Source organism: Pan paniscus, chromosome 8, assembly GCF_029289425.2.
Source record: "Pan paniscus chromosome 8, NHGRI_mPanPan1-v2.0_pri, whole genome shotgun sequence".
NCBI classification, from domain to species: domain Eukaryota; kingdom Metazoa; phylum Chordata; class Mammalia; order Primates; family Hominidae; genus Pan; species Pan paniscus.
Window position 1 is genome coordinate 144,066,182 of NC_073257.2, and position 14,810 is coordinate 144,080,991.

At 54.6% G+C, this 14,810-nt stretch overlaps 1 protein-coding gene across 22 annotated transcripts in view; it reads left to right on the forward strand.

The window, feature by feature from the left end:
* JAKMIP3 (Janus kinase and microtubule interacting protein 3) overlaps positions 1-14,810 on the forward strand; it is a 157,467-nt gene that overhangs the window by 72,423 nt on the left and 70,234 nt on the right. For all 22 annotated transcript variants that reach the window (XM_055093495.2, XM_063607600.1, XM_055093494.1 and 19 more), the window contains exon 3: positions 8,928-9,425. In XM_055093495.2, coding sequence (XP_054949470.1) covers positions 8,928-9,425 — 498 coding nt within the window. The remainder of the gene's footprint in view (positions 1-8,927; positions 9,426-14,810) is intronic.

A 14,810-nucleotide genomic window follows, 5' to 3' on the forward strand; every position in this document is an offset into this window, starting at 1 on the left:
CCTCACCGCTGGCTCACACTGGTGGGAAGGTGCTGGCTGCTCTGGGACCACTGGGGTTCAAGATCATGGCTCGGTGTTGCTCCTTCCTGCAGACCTAGTTATCCTGGCTTAGCCAAGGACTCTGAAATATTCTCATCTCTGCCAGGGGGTTCTTTCTAGGTTGGGGTTTTCACACCTCACTGTGCAGCAGAGCCTGGACCTTGGCCCTGCTGGAGCAGAAGCTGCTGAGAGGCATGGGGAGGCATTGAACCTGCCCAGGGCCGCTCAGCGTCTGCATCGTGGATTTGCCCTCCCACACCAGCTCCTCTGGCCAGCTCTCTCCCTCTCCCAGCCCTTTCATCCTGCCAGTCCCGGGGGACAGTGGATTTCCAACATTAAAGGAGTTTCCAGGAGATGCAGAAAATAATTATTCTTTGTCTCCTCAACTTCCAGGGTCTGCAGCTAACGGAAGCAGGGGGCTGGAGAGGAAAAAGGACAGGTGGGACACAGGTGGAGCCTCAGACAAGAGAGAGCCCCTGGGCCACCAAGACCCCAGAGCGTTCTCTGACCCTGCTCCTACCTCATTAACTCGTCCCTCCCCTGCCTCCTTGTCCCACCCCTCCCCTGCCTCATTCACCTGCTCTTCTCCTACCTAGTCCTGTCTCCCACTGGTGCCTCCAAGCCAAACCTGGACCTTCCCAGCCAAGTGTCATTTAAAACATTCAAGGCCAGGTGCAGTGGTTCATACCTGTAGTCCCAGCACTTTGGAAGGCTGAGGCGGGAGAATCACTTCAGCCCAGGAATTCGAGACCAGCCTGGGCAACATAGCAAAACCTGGTCTCCACCAAAAAAAAAAAATTATATATATGTATATAAATTATATATACAAATGTATACATATGTATACAAATGTGTGTGTGTATATATACACAAATGTATATACGTATACGTATATACACAAATGTATATACGTATACAAATTATATATGTGTATATATACACATACATACATGCACATATACACATACACACACATATATATACACACACACATATATATTATATATATACACACACACACATATATAAAAAAAACTGGGCATGGTGGCACTCACCTGTAGTCTCAGCTACATGGGAGGATGGCTTGAGCCCAGGAGGTCAAGGCTGCAGTGAGCCATGATTGTGCCACTGCACTCCAGCCTGGGTGACAGAGCAAGACTGTCTCAAAAAACAAAAATTTTTTTAATTAAAAACATTCGAGGTTAAAAAAAGATTGTGTGCACACAGAAAAGAATACGGCAGACAGGCAGCTAGGCACCCCCCACAATTAACGAATGACCTCATTTGGGTTCAAATATAAGCAAACTAGAAGCTCTCCGCCTGGCTGCCTGCCCTTGTTCCTGCGCGCCTGCAGAGAGGTGTGGGTCCCCCTGCGCCTGGGCGTCTTCCTGGCCTGAGAATGACAGTGAGGGTCTCACAGACGGAGTGAGACCTCAGCTCATTGCACCTGAGGGCCCTGAGGATCCTGAGGACCCTGGAGCCTCCGGCCTCCTTTCTTCCAGCTCCCACCTGGGCTTTCTCCTCTCCCTACTCCATTCCATAAATGGAATATCCCATCTGAGTTGACCTTCGAGTCTTCCTGAGTGGGGAAGGGCTTGAGGCTGTAGCTTCTGCGTGGTCAGAAACAGGACCATGGGAAGCCTTCGGGGCCCCTGGGCTCTTGCAGCTCCGCAGCTCACACAGCATCTTGGCCTCTACCACAAAATGTGGGGATCCTTGATTTGCAAAACACTTGCATAAGTCTTGGCCAAGCAGGGAACAGAAAATAGGAATTCAGTCATTACAATTACAATTGGCAGCATCAATGCTTCTGAAGTCTTTACTGTGTCCGTGCCAAAAGTAATATCGTCATTACAACCCCAGGACAGGATTCTGTAACTAGGCCTGCAGCTGTGGAACTGGAGCCTCCTATCTAATTTCCAGCAGATCCAGATGCCTCAGAAGCACCCGTGGGGGAAAATCCAGTTCTGGACCTCAAGAGGGAAATCAATGGCCAGCCAGAGGAGCCCTTCCCAGAACAGACCGACCGTGCCCCACCGGCCTCCTGTAGCCTGGAGGGGACAGGCAGCCCCCAAGCCAGTCTGGAATCCAGCCGTGCTCTGGAAGCTCCCACAGCCCACTGGTGGCCTAGGCGGCATCTGGTGGCCTCGGCGGCATCTGGTGGCCTCCACCAGCTCAGGCACGGGCAGGTGCTCCCGGGCTGCTGGTGCCTCCAGCAGGGTCTCAGCCTTTGCAGCTCCCAAGGCCGGATCCCAACGTGGGGCCCACGATAGATGGGCTCAGCCTTCTGTGCAGTTTTTGCCTGTGGTTATGTGAAGATGTGCTGTCACGTGGTGGTTAAATCCATTTACATTGAACAACCGAGGGAGGGGGAGCTGCTTGTTTCTCTGCCACAGTCCTGGGCTGCCGTGCAGTGGGGAGCTCATCTCTTTATCAAAAATCATCAGAATTCTGCAACTGCTTCATCACATTTTGCAGACTGTGATTTTCAGGGTAAAGAAGGTCCCTGTGAGTTCTGGAAAAAGCATCTTGGATTTCAGTCCGATGGTTAATCGATCACCGAGGAAGACTTGAGCAGACTGAGATCTGACAACTCAAGAATAAAATGATTTAAATAAAAACTGACTCCTCCAGGTGCCAGCCCTCTGTTGGGAGAGAGATGGGACCGTTCCCAGTGAAGAAGGGGAGGGGCTCACAGGGAGGGCTCTCGAGGGAACCGCAGGGGCGTGAACTCGGCCTTGTATTGAGGAAGGTGCAGCGTGGGCTCCTTTAAAGCAGGGAAGAGCCATACGTGTCATGAGGATGTAAGTCACCGTGTTTTTGTCGTGGACACGAAGGCTCCAGCTCTGGTCTGGGCACAGCAGGGCCCCTGATGCCTGTTCTGGGGTTTGGCCACTGCCCGCCCTCCTGCAGGCTGAGCCCCGACTCTTGGAACTGTACCCTGGATGAGGAAGTGCAGGGAGCAGAGAAAATTCACGGCTATCACACCTTTCAGAGGTGCCCGGAAAGTCCTACAAGATCCCAGCTCTAACGGAGGGGCCTGCCTAGAGGTGGGAGACGCCATGGAAGCTCCGGCCTCCTGCCCCCACAGGAAACATGTCCCAGGCAGCTGTGCCCCTGCAGACCTGTGGAGGGAGGCAGCAATGACGGGGACAGGGGCCGAGGCAAGGGGTGGCAGAGCCAGCAGACGCAGTGAGTAGTGCTGGGGTCACTGCTGAGGAAGTGGCCTTGGAGTAGAGAACCCCCATGAGCACAGCAAGGTCCCAGGGTCGGGGGTGGCTCCAGGTGGGGCTAGAGCCCAGGTAGACATGGGGTGAATGGGCATGGGTGTGACCTCAAGCGCCGGGAAGTCCAGGGCAGGTGCAGCCCTCATGGGGAGGGTGCAGAAGAGGTCAGCAGAGGTGGCCATGGGCCCCGGGGGCCATGCAGGTGTGGGGCAGGAGGGGGCCTAGTAACCTATAGTCTGCATGGGGACACTTTGGAGGGAGAAAGGGGGTTACTGATCACTATGCTGGAACAACAAGGAAAGCCGGCCTCCCTGGACCGCTGGGCATCCCACCATGGCGAGGCAAGGAGCTTGGGCCATGCTCCGGGCACAGCCAGCAGCCTCTGGGAGCCTTAAAGCTGGACATGACCTGACTTCTATTTGCATATTATATATTATAAATATGTTTATATATTTAAAATATTTTGACGTGTTTAACATAACCTCTGGCTGCTGTGGGAGGGGCTGAGGGGAGCAGAGAGCAGTGGGAGGCAGCTGCTCAGAGGTCCGTGCCAGGGCTGAGGGTGGCAGCCGTGGAGGGGCATGGGGCAGAGGCACCAGGATATGTGGGCAGGCAGGGGTAGAATCTGTGGGTGGATGGTGTGTGGAACTGCTCTGGGACACGGGGGAGAGGAGCCAGGAGATGTGGGCAGGTGGGGGTAGAGCGTGCGGGTGGACGGTGCATGGGATGCTCCAGGCTTGGGTCTGAGCAGCAGTGGCAGGGCTGCCCTTTGCTGAGGTGGCATCTGGGCGAGGATGATGGGCACTGGGGGCCAGAGGACATCAAGGACTCTGCGTGAGACAGGACACCGTGGAGCCTCACACCAACATCCAGGCGGGGGCTGACATGTGGGTGGTGAGCATAGGTGCCTGCTGTCCCGCGGGGCACACGGGCCTCAGGTGTGGGAGCGGGGTCTCCGGGTGGTGGGAGATGCTGCCCAGAGAACAGTGCGAGGGGAGACAGGGCTGGGACGTGCCCTGGGCACTCGGCTCGTCAGCTGGGAAGCCCAGAGAGGGCAGCGAGGAGGCCATACTCTTGGACTTCACCCACTTCATGCCTGCTTCCAGAACATTCCATCCCGCCTCTGTTCTTTCGGGCTGTTAGGTTTTAAGAAGGGTCTCTTTTCCTGGTTCCTTATTTTGTTCAATTGTATTCTTCAGTGTTTTTGTCTACAAAGTCCCGCGTGGCTCTGTGTTCACAGAGATTTATGTGAATGTCTTGCATTTTAAAGAAGTCTCCTGCCTTCCCCTGGGGACTGTCTGCTTATTACTGTGGGTACCTGAATGTTCTGAGCCTATAGGAGTGGGGAAATAGTTCCCATGAAGAGTCTGGGATTCGGATTCTCCTTGTCCACAGCCACGTGTCTCCTTGGACAGGGCAGCTCTCCACCTCCCCTTGGACACCGGCTCACATGGTGGACGCGTCTGACTCTCCAGCCGCCGCTTCTTGGTCAGCCTGCCGCTGCCTGGCTGCGAATCCCCTCTCTCGCTCCCTCTGTCTTTCCCTTCTGCCCCCTTTGGCTGCTCCATTCTTTCCTACTTCTTAGAGAAAAATAGACAGTTCTCATCAGAGAGCATGCACAGCTAGGGTTTGAAAGACTATGACCGTCCCACTTTCTGAAGCGTGACTTACTGAAATATACAAGAAACACACCTACCTAGTGACCAGGACGCTGTATATCCCTGGTCTGAAAGCAGTTGTCACCTCAGTTCAGGGCTCACTAGCCACTCTTGGCCTGCTTTAGGGGATTCAATTTGCACCTCCCAGGATTCTGTGATAAAGCTCAGGAGGTAGATGATCTGTGAATGGCCGAAAGCATTAGCAGTATTATTTAAGGACATGCAAATCAAAACAAAGTTGAATGCACCCAGTCGCTTTTATACATGGCAGATCCCCGGGGTCGCTGATTGGGTGGAGAAGTGATGCCCTCAGAAGCCGCTGGAAGCCTCTCTGCAGGTGCCTTGGCCACCAGTGCACGGCCCTGAGATGCTGCCAGGCTTCTGTGACAGTGACTCCACTGTTAGAAAAAGCGGAATCCAGCGGATACACAGGGTGTTGGTTTTAGCTCTGCTAATGATAAGGAACAAAGCGGCCACCTGGCTGTCCCAGCCTGAGGAAACTGCTAAGGACGTTAGGTTGTATTTACGCAGCAGACTGCCCTGCAGCCATTAGAATCTTGTTGAGGAAGAATGTTTGCTAATAGAGGAATTCTTCATCATAGGGCTAAGAAAAGCCTGGGAAAGAGACAGCGGGGCTTTGTGGAGTTTTCCTTTTGAGGAAATCTTTGCCTGTACCAGGTCATGGAGACACTTTCCTATGTTTTCTTCTAGAAGCTGTGTTGTTTTACCTTTCAATTTTATATCAGAAACCTACCAGGGATTGATTTTGGCACATGACGTAAGCAGGGTATGACTGTGGATATGAGATGGACCTGGCACCATTCACGTAAAAAAGGCTTTACCCGCTGCACTGCAGTTTCACTTTTACAATAAATCCATGGCCACGTGTGTGAGCCTGTGTCATAGACAGCGTTACTGTCCCGTCCTTCACCTCTCCCGGGAGGATGCCTGTGCCGTGCGACTTTGTAGAGCTTTGCTTTGTTCTGGCCAGTGCAGCAGTGATCTGGGCCAGGCCCAAGCCCAGCCCTCTGTGTCCCTTGCTTACTCCTTCACCTCTGTCCTCTCTGTGAGGACACTGTGTCTAGACTAGTGGCCAGTCCTGGGAAAATTGCCGCGTGGTACCCACTGAGTCCAGCCTAGGCCACCTGACTCCAGCTGACTACTAGACTCATGAGAAACAAGGAATGGTTGTTGCTTCTGTGCAGCATGGCACAAGTTTACTTATTATTTCTGAGACAGGGTCTCATTCTGTCACCCAGGCTATAGTGCAGTGGTGCGATCACAGCTCACTGCAGCCTCTACCCCCCGGCTCAAGCAATCCTCCCACTTCATTTTCCCAAGTAGCTGGGACTACAGGCGTGCATCACTGCACCTGGCTAATTTTTTACTTAATTTATTTTTTTGTACAGATGGGGTCTCACTGTGTTGCCCAGGCTGGTCTTGAACTCCTCAAGCCATCCTCCTGCCTCTGCCTCCCACAGTGCTGGGATTACAGGATGCGCCACTGTGCTGGGACAGCAGAAGTTGGCTGTTAGTCATGGTAGCTCCCTGAGAGAGTCTGTTTTGGATTCTGTTCTGTCTTGGTTCTTTGCATTTCCATCTACATTTTAGAATCCATTTGGAGATTTGCATTTTTATAAAAGCTTCTATACATTGAATTGCATTGAATCTATAGATCAATTTGGGGAAAATAAACATGTTTATAATATTGAGTCTTTGGGTTCATGAGTATGATATATTCTTCCATTTATTTAAACGCTTTTAAATTTCTGTCAGTAACACCTGGTAGTTTTCAGCACTGAGGTCTTGGGCGTGTTTTCTAACACGTCTTCAAAAGTGTTGGTTTTTTTGATACCATTATAAATGATACATTTGGTATTTTCATTCCTAATTATTTGCTGATGATATATAGAAATCCAGTGATTAAAAAAAAAATTGAATTGAGCGTTCCTCAATGAATTCATTTCTTCATTCAACCAATGTAATGAATACATATTTTTCCAGGATATGGGAAAAGCATGGTGAGTGGCTGCTGTGATCGGGCGAGGGTGAATTATGCATGAAGTGTTAGCTGGTGCGGCTCCGATTCCATAGACACTTCCCCAAGCTGCCAAATGCCTATCTGTTCAAATTAGCGCTGAGCACTGTTCGTACTACACAGCTCTGCAATCAGCTCCAGCACTGGCAGGTCACTGCGATCACGGCTAGGGGTCACCCTGGCGGGTCACCGCGATCGCGGCTAGGGGTCACCCTGGCGGGTCACCGCGATCGCGGCTAGGGGTCACCCTGGCGGGTCACCGCGATCGCGGCTAGGGGTCACCCTGGCGGGTCACCGCGATCGCGGCTAGGGGTCACCCTGGCGGGTCACCGCGATCGCGGCTAGGGGTCACCCTGGCGGGTCACCGCGATCGCGGCTAGGGGTCACCCTGGCGGGTCACCGCGATCGCGGCTAGGGGTCACCCTGGCGGGTCACCGCGATCGCGCCTAGGGGTCACCCTGGCGGGTCACCGCGATCGCGGCTAGGGGTCACCCTGGCGGGTCACCGCGATCGCGGCTAGGGGTCACCCTGGCGGGTCACCGCGATCGCGGCTAGGGGTCACCCTGGCGGGTCACCGCGATCGCGGCTAGGGGTCACCCTGGCGGGTCACCGCGATCGCGGCTAGGGGTCACCCTGGCGGGTCACCGCGATCGCGGCTAGGGGTCACTGCGATCACAGCTAGGGGTCACCCTGGCGGGGCACTGATCATGGCTAGGGGTCATGCCAGTGGTACACTTCTGTGATCAGAGGGGGACTCTCGGCCCCCTGCTACCGATGGGCTGGGATCCCACCAGCGGCCCAGAGGAGGCCTCCGCACAGCCGCTTGTCAGCCCGGCTGCACTCATCTGGGCCCTTCTAGGCGCCACAGCCCTGATCTTGCACTCTAGTTTTCTGCATTATCCTGGAGTCATCTCAGGGGAAATCACGGCTGGTTTAAAATAGAGATGTTGACCTGTGACTCGGTGCCGGCAGGACAGGACTGGCAGAGGAGGTTGGTGTGTTCCTCTTCAGCGTGTCATTCACGTAAAGGAAATAGTGCTTAAATAGTTGTCTCCAAAGAGGACCCCAAATTCTAGAGCAATTGTTGGAGGTTAGCAGAAGGTAATTTCTCTGGAAATAAGATGTAAAGAAAAATGTCATTTCTAGTAGAAATGTGGCTTGACTAAAAGTTAACTCGTGAAAAAAAAATGAAAGGACCTTTGTCCATTTCATTTAAGATTCTGTCAACCTTGGAGCAGCCCTGAGGGCTCAGCTGTCCTCCAGCTCCCACTGGAGCCGTGAACATTTGGCGACGTCATCAATGCGTATGGCCGTGTCCAGCCATAAGAAGGGCATTGGGCCGGATGTGCTGGAAACTCCTCGGAGCGGGAGAGCAAAGCCCTTGGCAGCAGAGCCTGGCCCACGGCAGGCAGCGGTCCCAGCACTGTGATCTGGATGTAGGACCCCCACAGCGTGTCCTTCCCTAACCCCAGACAGGCCCTTGCTGGGCTATTTTGCTTCTTAGAAGTGCCTTTTCTCCGCGGTTTCAAACAGTAACAACACAATCTCAACTTCTGGGATGTATTTTTGATTCAGATGCCAACAATTCTCATGAATAACAACTGATAAAACTTTTCAGCGCGTTACAGATTCTGCTGGGTGACCTCAGGTTTGCCTGAACAGTACCTGCTGCTCAGGTGTTCAGTGATTTTCAAAAAAATCTTCCCCAAGTGCACATTCAGATGTGTGAGTGTGTGCATCATGGACGCTCCCCCCGAATACACATTCAGGTGTGAGTGTGTGCATCATGGACTCTCCCCCCGAATACACATTCAGGTGTGAGTGTGTGCATCATGGACTCTCCCCCCGAATACACATTCAGGTGTGAGTGTGTGCAACATGGAAGCTCCCCCAAATGCACATTCAGGTGTGAGTGTGTGCATGGCTGGAGCTCCTGCCACACTCGGTCTTGCTGTTGTCTTTCAGGTCAGCAAAGTGGAACGCGAGAAGAACCAGGAGCTGCGGCAGATGCGCGAGCATGAGCAGCATAAGACCGCGGTCTTGCTCACGGAGCTCAAGACAAAGCTGCATGAGGAGAAGATGAAGGAGCTACAGGCTGTGCGTGAGACGCTGCTGCGGCAGCATGAGGCCGAGCTGCTCAGGGTCATCAAGATCAAGGACAATGAGAACCAGCGGCTGCAGGCACTGCTCAGTGCCCTGCGTGACGGCGGCCCCGAAAAGGTCAAGACCGTGCTGCTGACCGAGGCCAAGGAGGAGGCCAAGAAGGGGTTCGAGGTGGAGAAGGTCAAGATGCAGCAGGAGATCTCCGAGCTCAAGGGCGCCAAGAGGCAGGTGGAGGAGGCGCTGACGCTGGTGATCCAAGCAGACAAGATCAAGGCCGCAGAGATCCGCAGCGTGTACCACCTGCACCAGGAGGAGATCACCCGCATCAAGAAGGAGTGCGAGCGGGAGATCCGCAGGCTGGTACGTGGGCAGGCAGGGGCGGGCGTGGACGAGGGTGCAGGGGCGGGCGTGGGCGAGGGTGCAGGCGTGGGCTAGGGGAGCACGCGGGCAGCACCGGCTTCACCCCCCATGACATTCTCAGCACAGGCTCCTCATGCCACCCCTGTTGGTTTTGAGGACCCTAGAGTCACGAGACAACTAGAAAAGGTTCAGACCCACAGTCAGGCCCGCACAGGGCAGGCCAGACTCTCACCTCCCCTTTTCCACAAACACCAGCTCTACTTCCTTTCTTAACTTGGGCCAGAGCAAGAAACCTAGAAATCGGCACTGCCCATCCACACCACAGGGTTCACGGATATCTCTTCTTAGTGTCTCGGGTCACACCTGACACCAGGCAGGGCTCAGTGTTTCGCAGCAGGAGTCCCACACATCCTCACGGGGGGACTCAGAGGGAATTCTCCAGTGATTCTCCAGTTGAACTCACTGGATCCAGAGAGGCGAGATCAGGAGGCCCCGGGGGGTGGGATGGCCCCCGGCTGCCCTGAGGTCCCTGTCTCTGCAGAACCGTTGCACTTGGGCTGGACCAGATGAGCTGCCGGTTTTGTGGATCAATGAGGTCTAACGTTGGCATCTGGTGCATCCTAATAGCTCCAGAGACCTGGGCACCCATGGCAGGCACCAGGAGAGTCGATGTTCTCAAAGGCCCAGGGTTCAGCTGACGAGAATGTCCAGGGATTGCAAGGGACTGATTCCACCCGATGCCCCTTGTCCTTTGGAGAGGAGACTGTCCTGTGATTTTGGGGGAAATGGAGCTCTGTCTTAGAGGTGCGTGCCCCAGCCCTGTGCCTCTTCAGGACCTGGAGCCCCGGGCACCTTGGGTGGGATGCAGTGGTCTTTCCACGGGGCGTGGCTGTGCACCTGGGGCAGCCTCCCTCTGCCTGCTTCCCGGGGCCTCTGATCTCCAGGGATGGCCTCCAGGCTGGGCCAGCATGTGGAACTCCCAGAGAGGGGCAGCCGCTCTCCACACCCACAGCCAGGAAGGGAGAACCAGCCATTGTGGAGTAAATATGACCTCGCCACGGCGTACACATGGGTGCCCCCAAACGTGCCTAACCCGGGTGATTCCCTTCCTTTCCAAAGTGGTCTCTGTTCCAACCTCCCCTACACCTCTTTGCCCCGTCCCAAGCCACATATCGATGTCACCTTAGCAACCCAAGGACCCGGCCCAAACCAGCACTCATAAGAACCGGGTGCTTTCTTCGCGTGACACGATGCTTCCTTTTCTGTGCGGGGAAGGAAGGAAGCGTTGCCACTGTCCCGGGAAGGTGGGAGGGACAGGTGGCTGCCTCTGCCCAGTGCCACACGACCCTTTCATTTGTCTTGGTTGGATTCGATGCTCTCAGTAGAGGAAGGCAGCTTTTTTCTTAAGTAAAGGCTCGTAACAGAAACCAGCAGTTCCCTGCCATCCCCTCTCACCCCCGATCTGAACCCCCAGAGGCAGCTATTCACAGTTCCTCTGGCTGATTCTTCTGGATTTTATTTCAAATTTTCAAAAGCATGCTCCAACCTGTGTCTTCACTCTCCATCCTCGCCAGATCTCTCCCCTCCGTACAGGCTTTTTTTTGCAGCTAGGGGCAAGCTGGTCCTAAAACTTACACCGAAGTGCAGGTGTGTTCCCCGTTTTGTGGGTTATCTTTTCCTGTGCTCAACAGCATCGTGTTATGATCTAAGGTCTTAAATTTTAAAGTAAAACAGTCTAATTTGCTTATCTTTCCCTTTAGGATTGGTACTCACTTTGTCTTGTTTAGGAAATCTTTCGATCCCAGAGTCAGGAATCTTCATCTTTTAAAAATGTTATAGTTTCGTCTTCCATACTTATGTCTGTAGCAGCCCTTACTTCAAAGACCGTCTCCCCCTTTCTCACAGCTCCTCTCTGCCAGATTGCACCTGTTCTTACAAGAGTGGACTTTCTGGTGTCTCATTGTCAGTCCCTCCTCCGCCCTACTTTGTAGTAATTATTCTAGCTTTATAAAAAGGCTTCATTTCTGGAGTAGCACATTCTCCTGCTTTGTTCGCCTTAAAGAGTAACCTGCCTCTCCTTGGCCCTCTAGAATTCCATATACATTTCAGAATCATCTTTGCTATAAATTAAAAAAAAAACTGTTGGAATTTTGGGTTTTAACCAAACTGTTCAAGGGTAAATTTTAGCAGAGGGTATAATCATGACTGTCATACAAACTGTACAATGAACACGTCAAAGATTTTATTAACTCATTAATTGATGAGGAAACAAGATGTTACAACCAATTCAAATGAGGATTTGGCCCACAGAGATTCACGTTTCCTGCCTGACAAAACCCATTTGCATTCCCGTGAGCAGGAATCATGTCCACCTGTGCCCAGGAAATGCGCACTTTGCTCACACTCTTCTCCAAGTTTAACTTTTCTTTCCATGGAGTCGTAGAATAGCCTAGTCAGAGACAAAGGCACGGGCCTTCCGGGGTCAGGTCGTCCCCAGGGCCTCTGGCATTCCAATACAAGGACAGTCAGAAATCTTCTCTTGCCTATTTCAAAGTCTTACATGATCTTTTCCTACAGAATCCATAGATTTGGGACATCTCCTTTATTTACTGTTTCGATGCTTAAACCCCTGTCAGTGGGAGGACCAGTGTTGCCCGTGAGAGCCCCCGCCCCACCACCAACATCCAGGAACTCTGGGTCTGCTTGGGTCCTGCGGGGGAGAGATTGGCTGGGGGCTCATATCCCATCCGCTGTGTGACTCGCCCCTTCCCCCAGGGGTGGCTGCTGGAGCCCAGCTCAGTCTGCACAGCTGCTGGGATGCACTTCCTTCTTCCACCCCTGACCACAGCTGCCCAGGCCTCATCAGGGACACAGCTCCCATCAGTTCACCCTCAGCCCCATTCCCAGAGCCCAGCTATCTATCTGTCTATATCCTGGTTTTGTGCAATTTAAATAAAATAATGAAAAACCCAGGGAGTACTTGGCTCCATGCCCATATCACAAGAGGTGCCCTGAGGGCATCAGCTGTGGTGAGAGGTGCCCTGAGGGTGTCAGCTGTGGTGATGGAGCTTCTGGTGGCATCAGGAATCCAGCCACCGGGACCCTTTCTTCCTGGGGACCCTGTCCCAATGGGGCCCCCTTGCCTAACTGACAAGGGTCCCAGGACCTCAGATCTTCTCTTTTAAGGCCGTCATTTATGAGAGAACACCCCGGCCTCTAAATTCCCGTGGTGACGTACAGGGCTGCTCCCCAGGCCCAGCTGTGAGGGAGTGTCTGGAGTTAAATCTACAAGTGAGGTGGAGGGGCTGGGAGAGCCAGGCAGGTGTGTGGCCGCTCGAGCTGCGGGGGCTGCGGCACAGCGTGGTGTCCAGCCTGGGCACGAGGGGCAGCTTCATGAGGATGGGGAAGTCTGGGATGGAAGCTGCTCAGAGAGGGACTCGGAACAGGGCTGGGACAGAAAAGTGGGAGGAAGGTGGCCCAGCCCCAGGGGACTGGGGGCGGTCGGAGAAGAGGCAGGCTGGGGTGAGGGTGGGGTCCAGAGGCAGGGCCCTTCCCCAAGTGTCAGCAGAGTCAGTAGAGCTGGGGGTGCTGCTGGACCTTTAAGCCCGGGGCAGGACAGTGGCCTCCCGGGCCTGGCAGGAGCTGCAGGCAGGAGGAACATCATTCCCAGGTTCCAGGACAGCCGCCAACCCAGCTCATGGGGCCCCAGCAAGGCTAGGTGGGCGACGGAGGCCTCGGGTTCTCCCAACGAGAGACAGCTACTATTACAGCTGAAAATATCACATAACCTTGGTTCCTTACATCAGGCAAACATTTTGCTGTTTCTGTGGCCATAGCACGGGCCGGCACCTGAGTCCTAGAACATTCTGGTGTGGGACACTCGGCCTCGCCAGGCCCTGGGTGAGGACATAGCGGGTCAGGGATGGGTCTCTGCTGCAGGGAGCACCAGCCTCTGGGAGGAATCGATCTTTGCTCACGGTCAGACATTGCTCCCTCGAGAGCTGTCCCATGATGGCCTCCACCCCCAGGTGTGGGCACATTGCCGTGGCCCTGGGAGGGTGGTATCTGAGTCTGGGGACGGGCAGGCCTGGGGATGGAGCACTGTGGACGAGGCTGGCCTGACTGGGACACTGTGGGAGCTGGGGGTTTCCGTGCCTCCCTTGCTACTTAGTGCCACACGCATGGCCACAAACCCAGCAAGGATGTGCTCTCTAAGGGCGCTGCTTCTGTGGGGTGGAACCTGTCCCACCAAGGTCCACCCTGAGGACAGTCGCGTCTGGCAGGGCTGGTGAAGGAGGGGGAGGGTCTGAGGGAGTCCTGGGTGTTCAGCACACACTCAGGACCATCATCTTCTGTTCCCAAAATGGACCCCGTGATTCAAGGTTCTGCCTCCCTAACTCTGGCCAGCAAAGCCTCCTGTCTTTACTTTGGGTCTGTTTTGTTCACTACTCAGTCCCCAGCACTTACAGTAGGTGTTCAATAAATTTTTGTTGAATGGATTTCAACAAGAGGTGGCCCATTTGTAAAGAGCACAGCACCCCCGTCCCCGCAAAGGCCCAGAGTCAGAGGCCTTCCCAGCCCCCCTGGTCGGCTCCCCGGCTGTTGGGGCCCTGACTGCCACCTGCCCCAGCACCCCAGCCTTGGCCCAGACACCAGCCTGACTGTGGGTCTTCTGGGCCGAGGCTCCTGGGTGCCAACGGGAGGCTGTTGCCATCTCAGGGGCCCACTGGGCACCTCGGTTAGCCCCGGATGGGGAGAGACTGGAGGGGCCACACAGCAGGGCAGGGACTGGGCAGGGGCAGAAGCCCAGCCGGGCAGGGCCACACCTGCTCTCAGAGCATGGAGGCTTTAACAGGCAAGCCCCCTGTCTTGTCCTGGGACCCTAAGTGCAGGCCTGGAAGTGTGGCACCTGGTGGGGGCTCAGGGTCTCAGAGAGGAAGCCAGAATGAGGGAAGACAGGAGAGGCCTGCAGGGTGGGGATGTGGGAGCCAACAGACACCCCAGACAAGCACGGTCGCTGCTGCCAGGGCAGGGCTGGGCACAGCAGGGCTGCAAGGCTGCACTCAGGGCTGGGCTGCTGGAGAAGCTGGGTTATCCAGTGGGTCAGGGACGCCCTCTCCCTGCCCAGAAGGTTGTGGTGGGTGGCACTGGGGTTAGAGTTGCTGCTCTGCCCTGTACGTGTCAGAATGCCTTGGCTAGGGAGCTCAGGAATCACCCACTGGCCCAGGGCCCATCATCTTCAGGCCCCAGTGATTCCACTGTGCAGACCCCTTGATTTTACAGCAGAGGAACCTGGAGCCTCGGAAGGCTCCGGAGCCAAATCCTCATCTGCGCATGGCCCACTCTGTGCTCCTGGAGAAGCTGGGCTCCCAGCGGCTTTCTTGG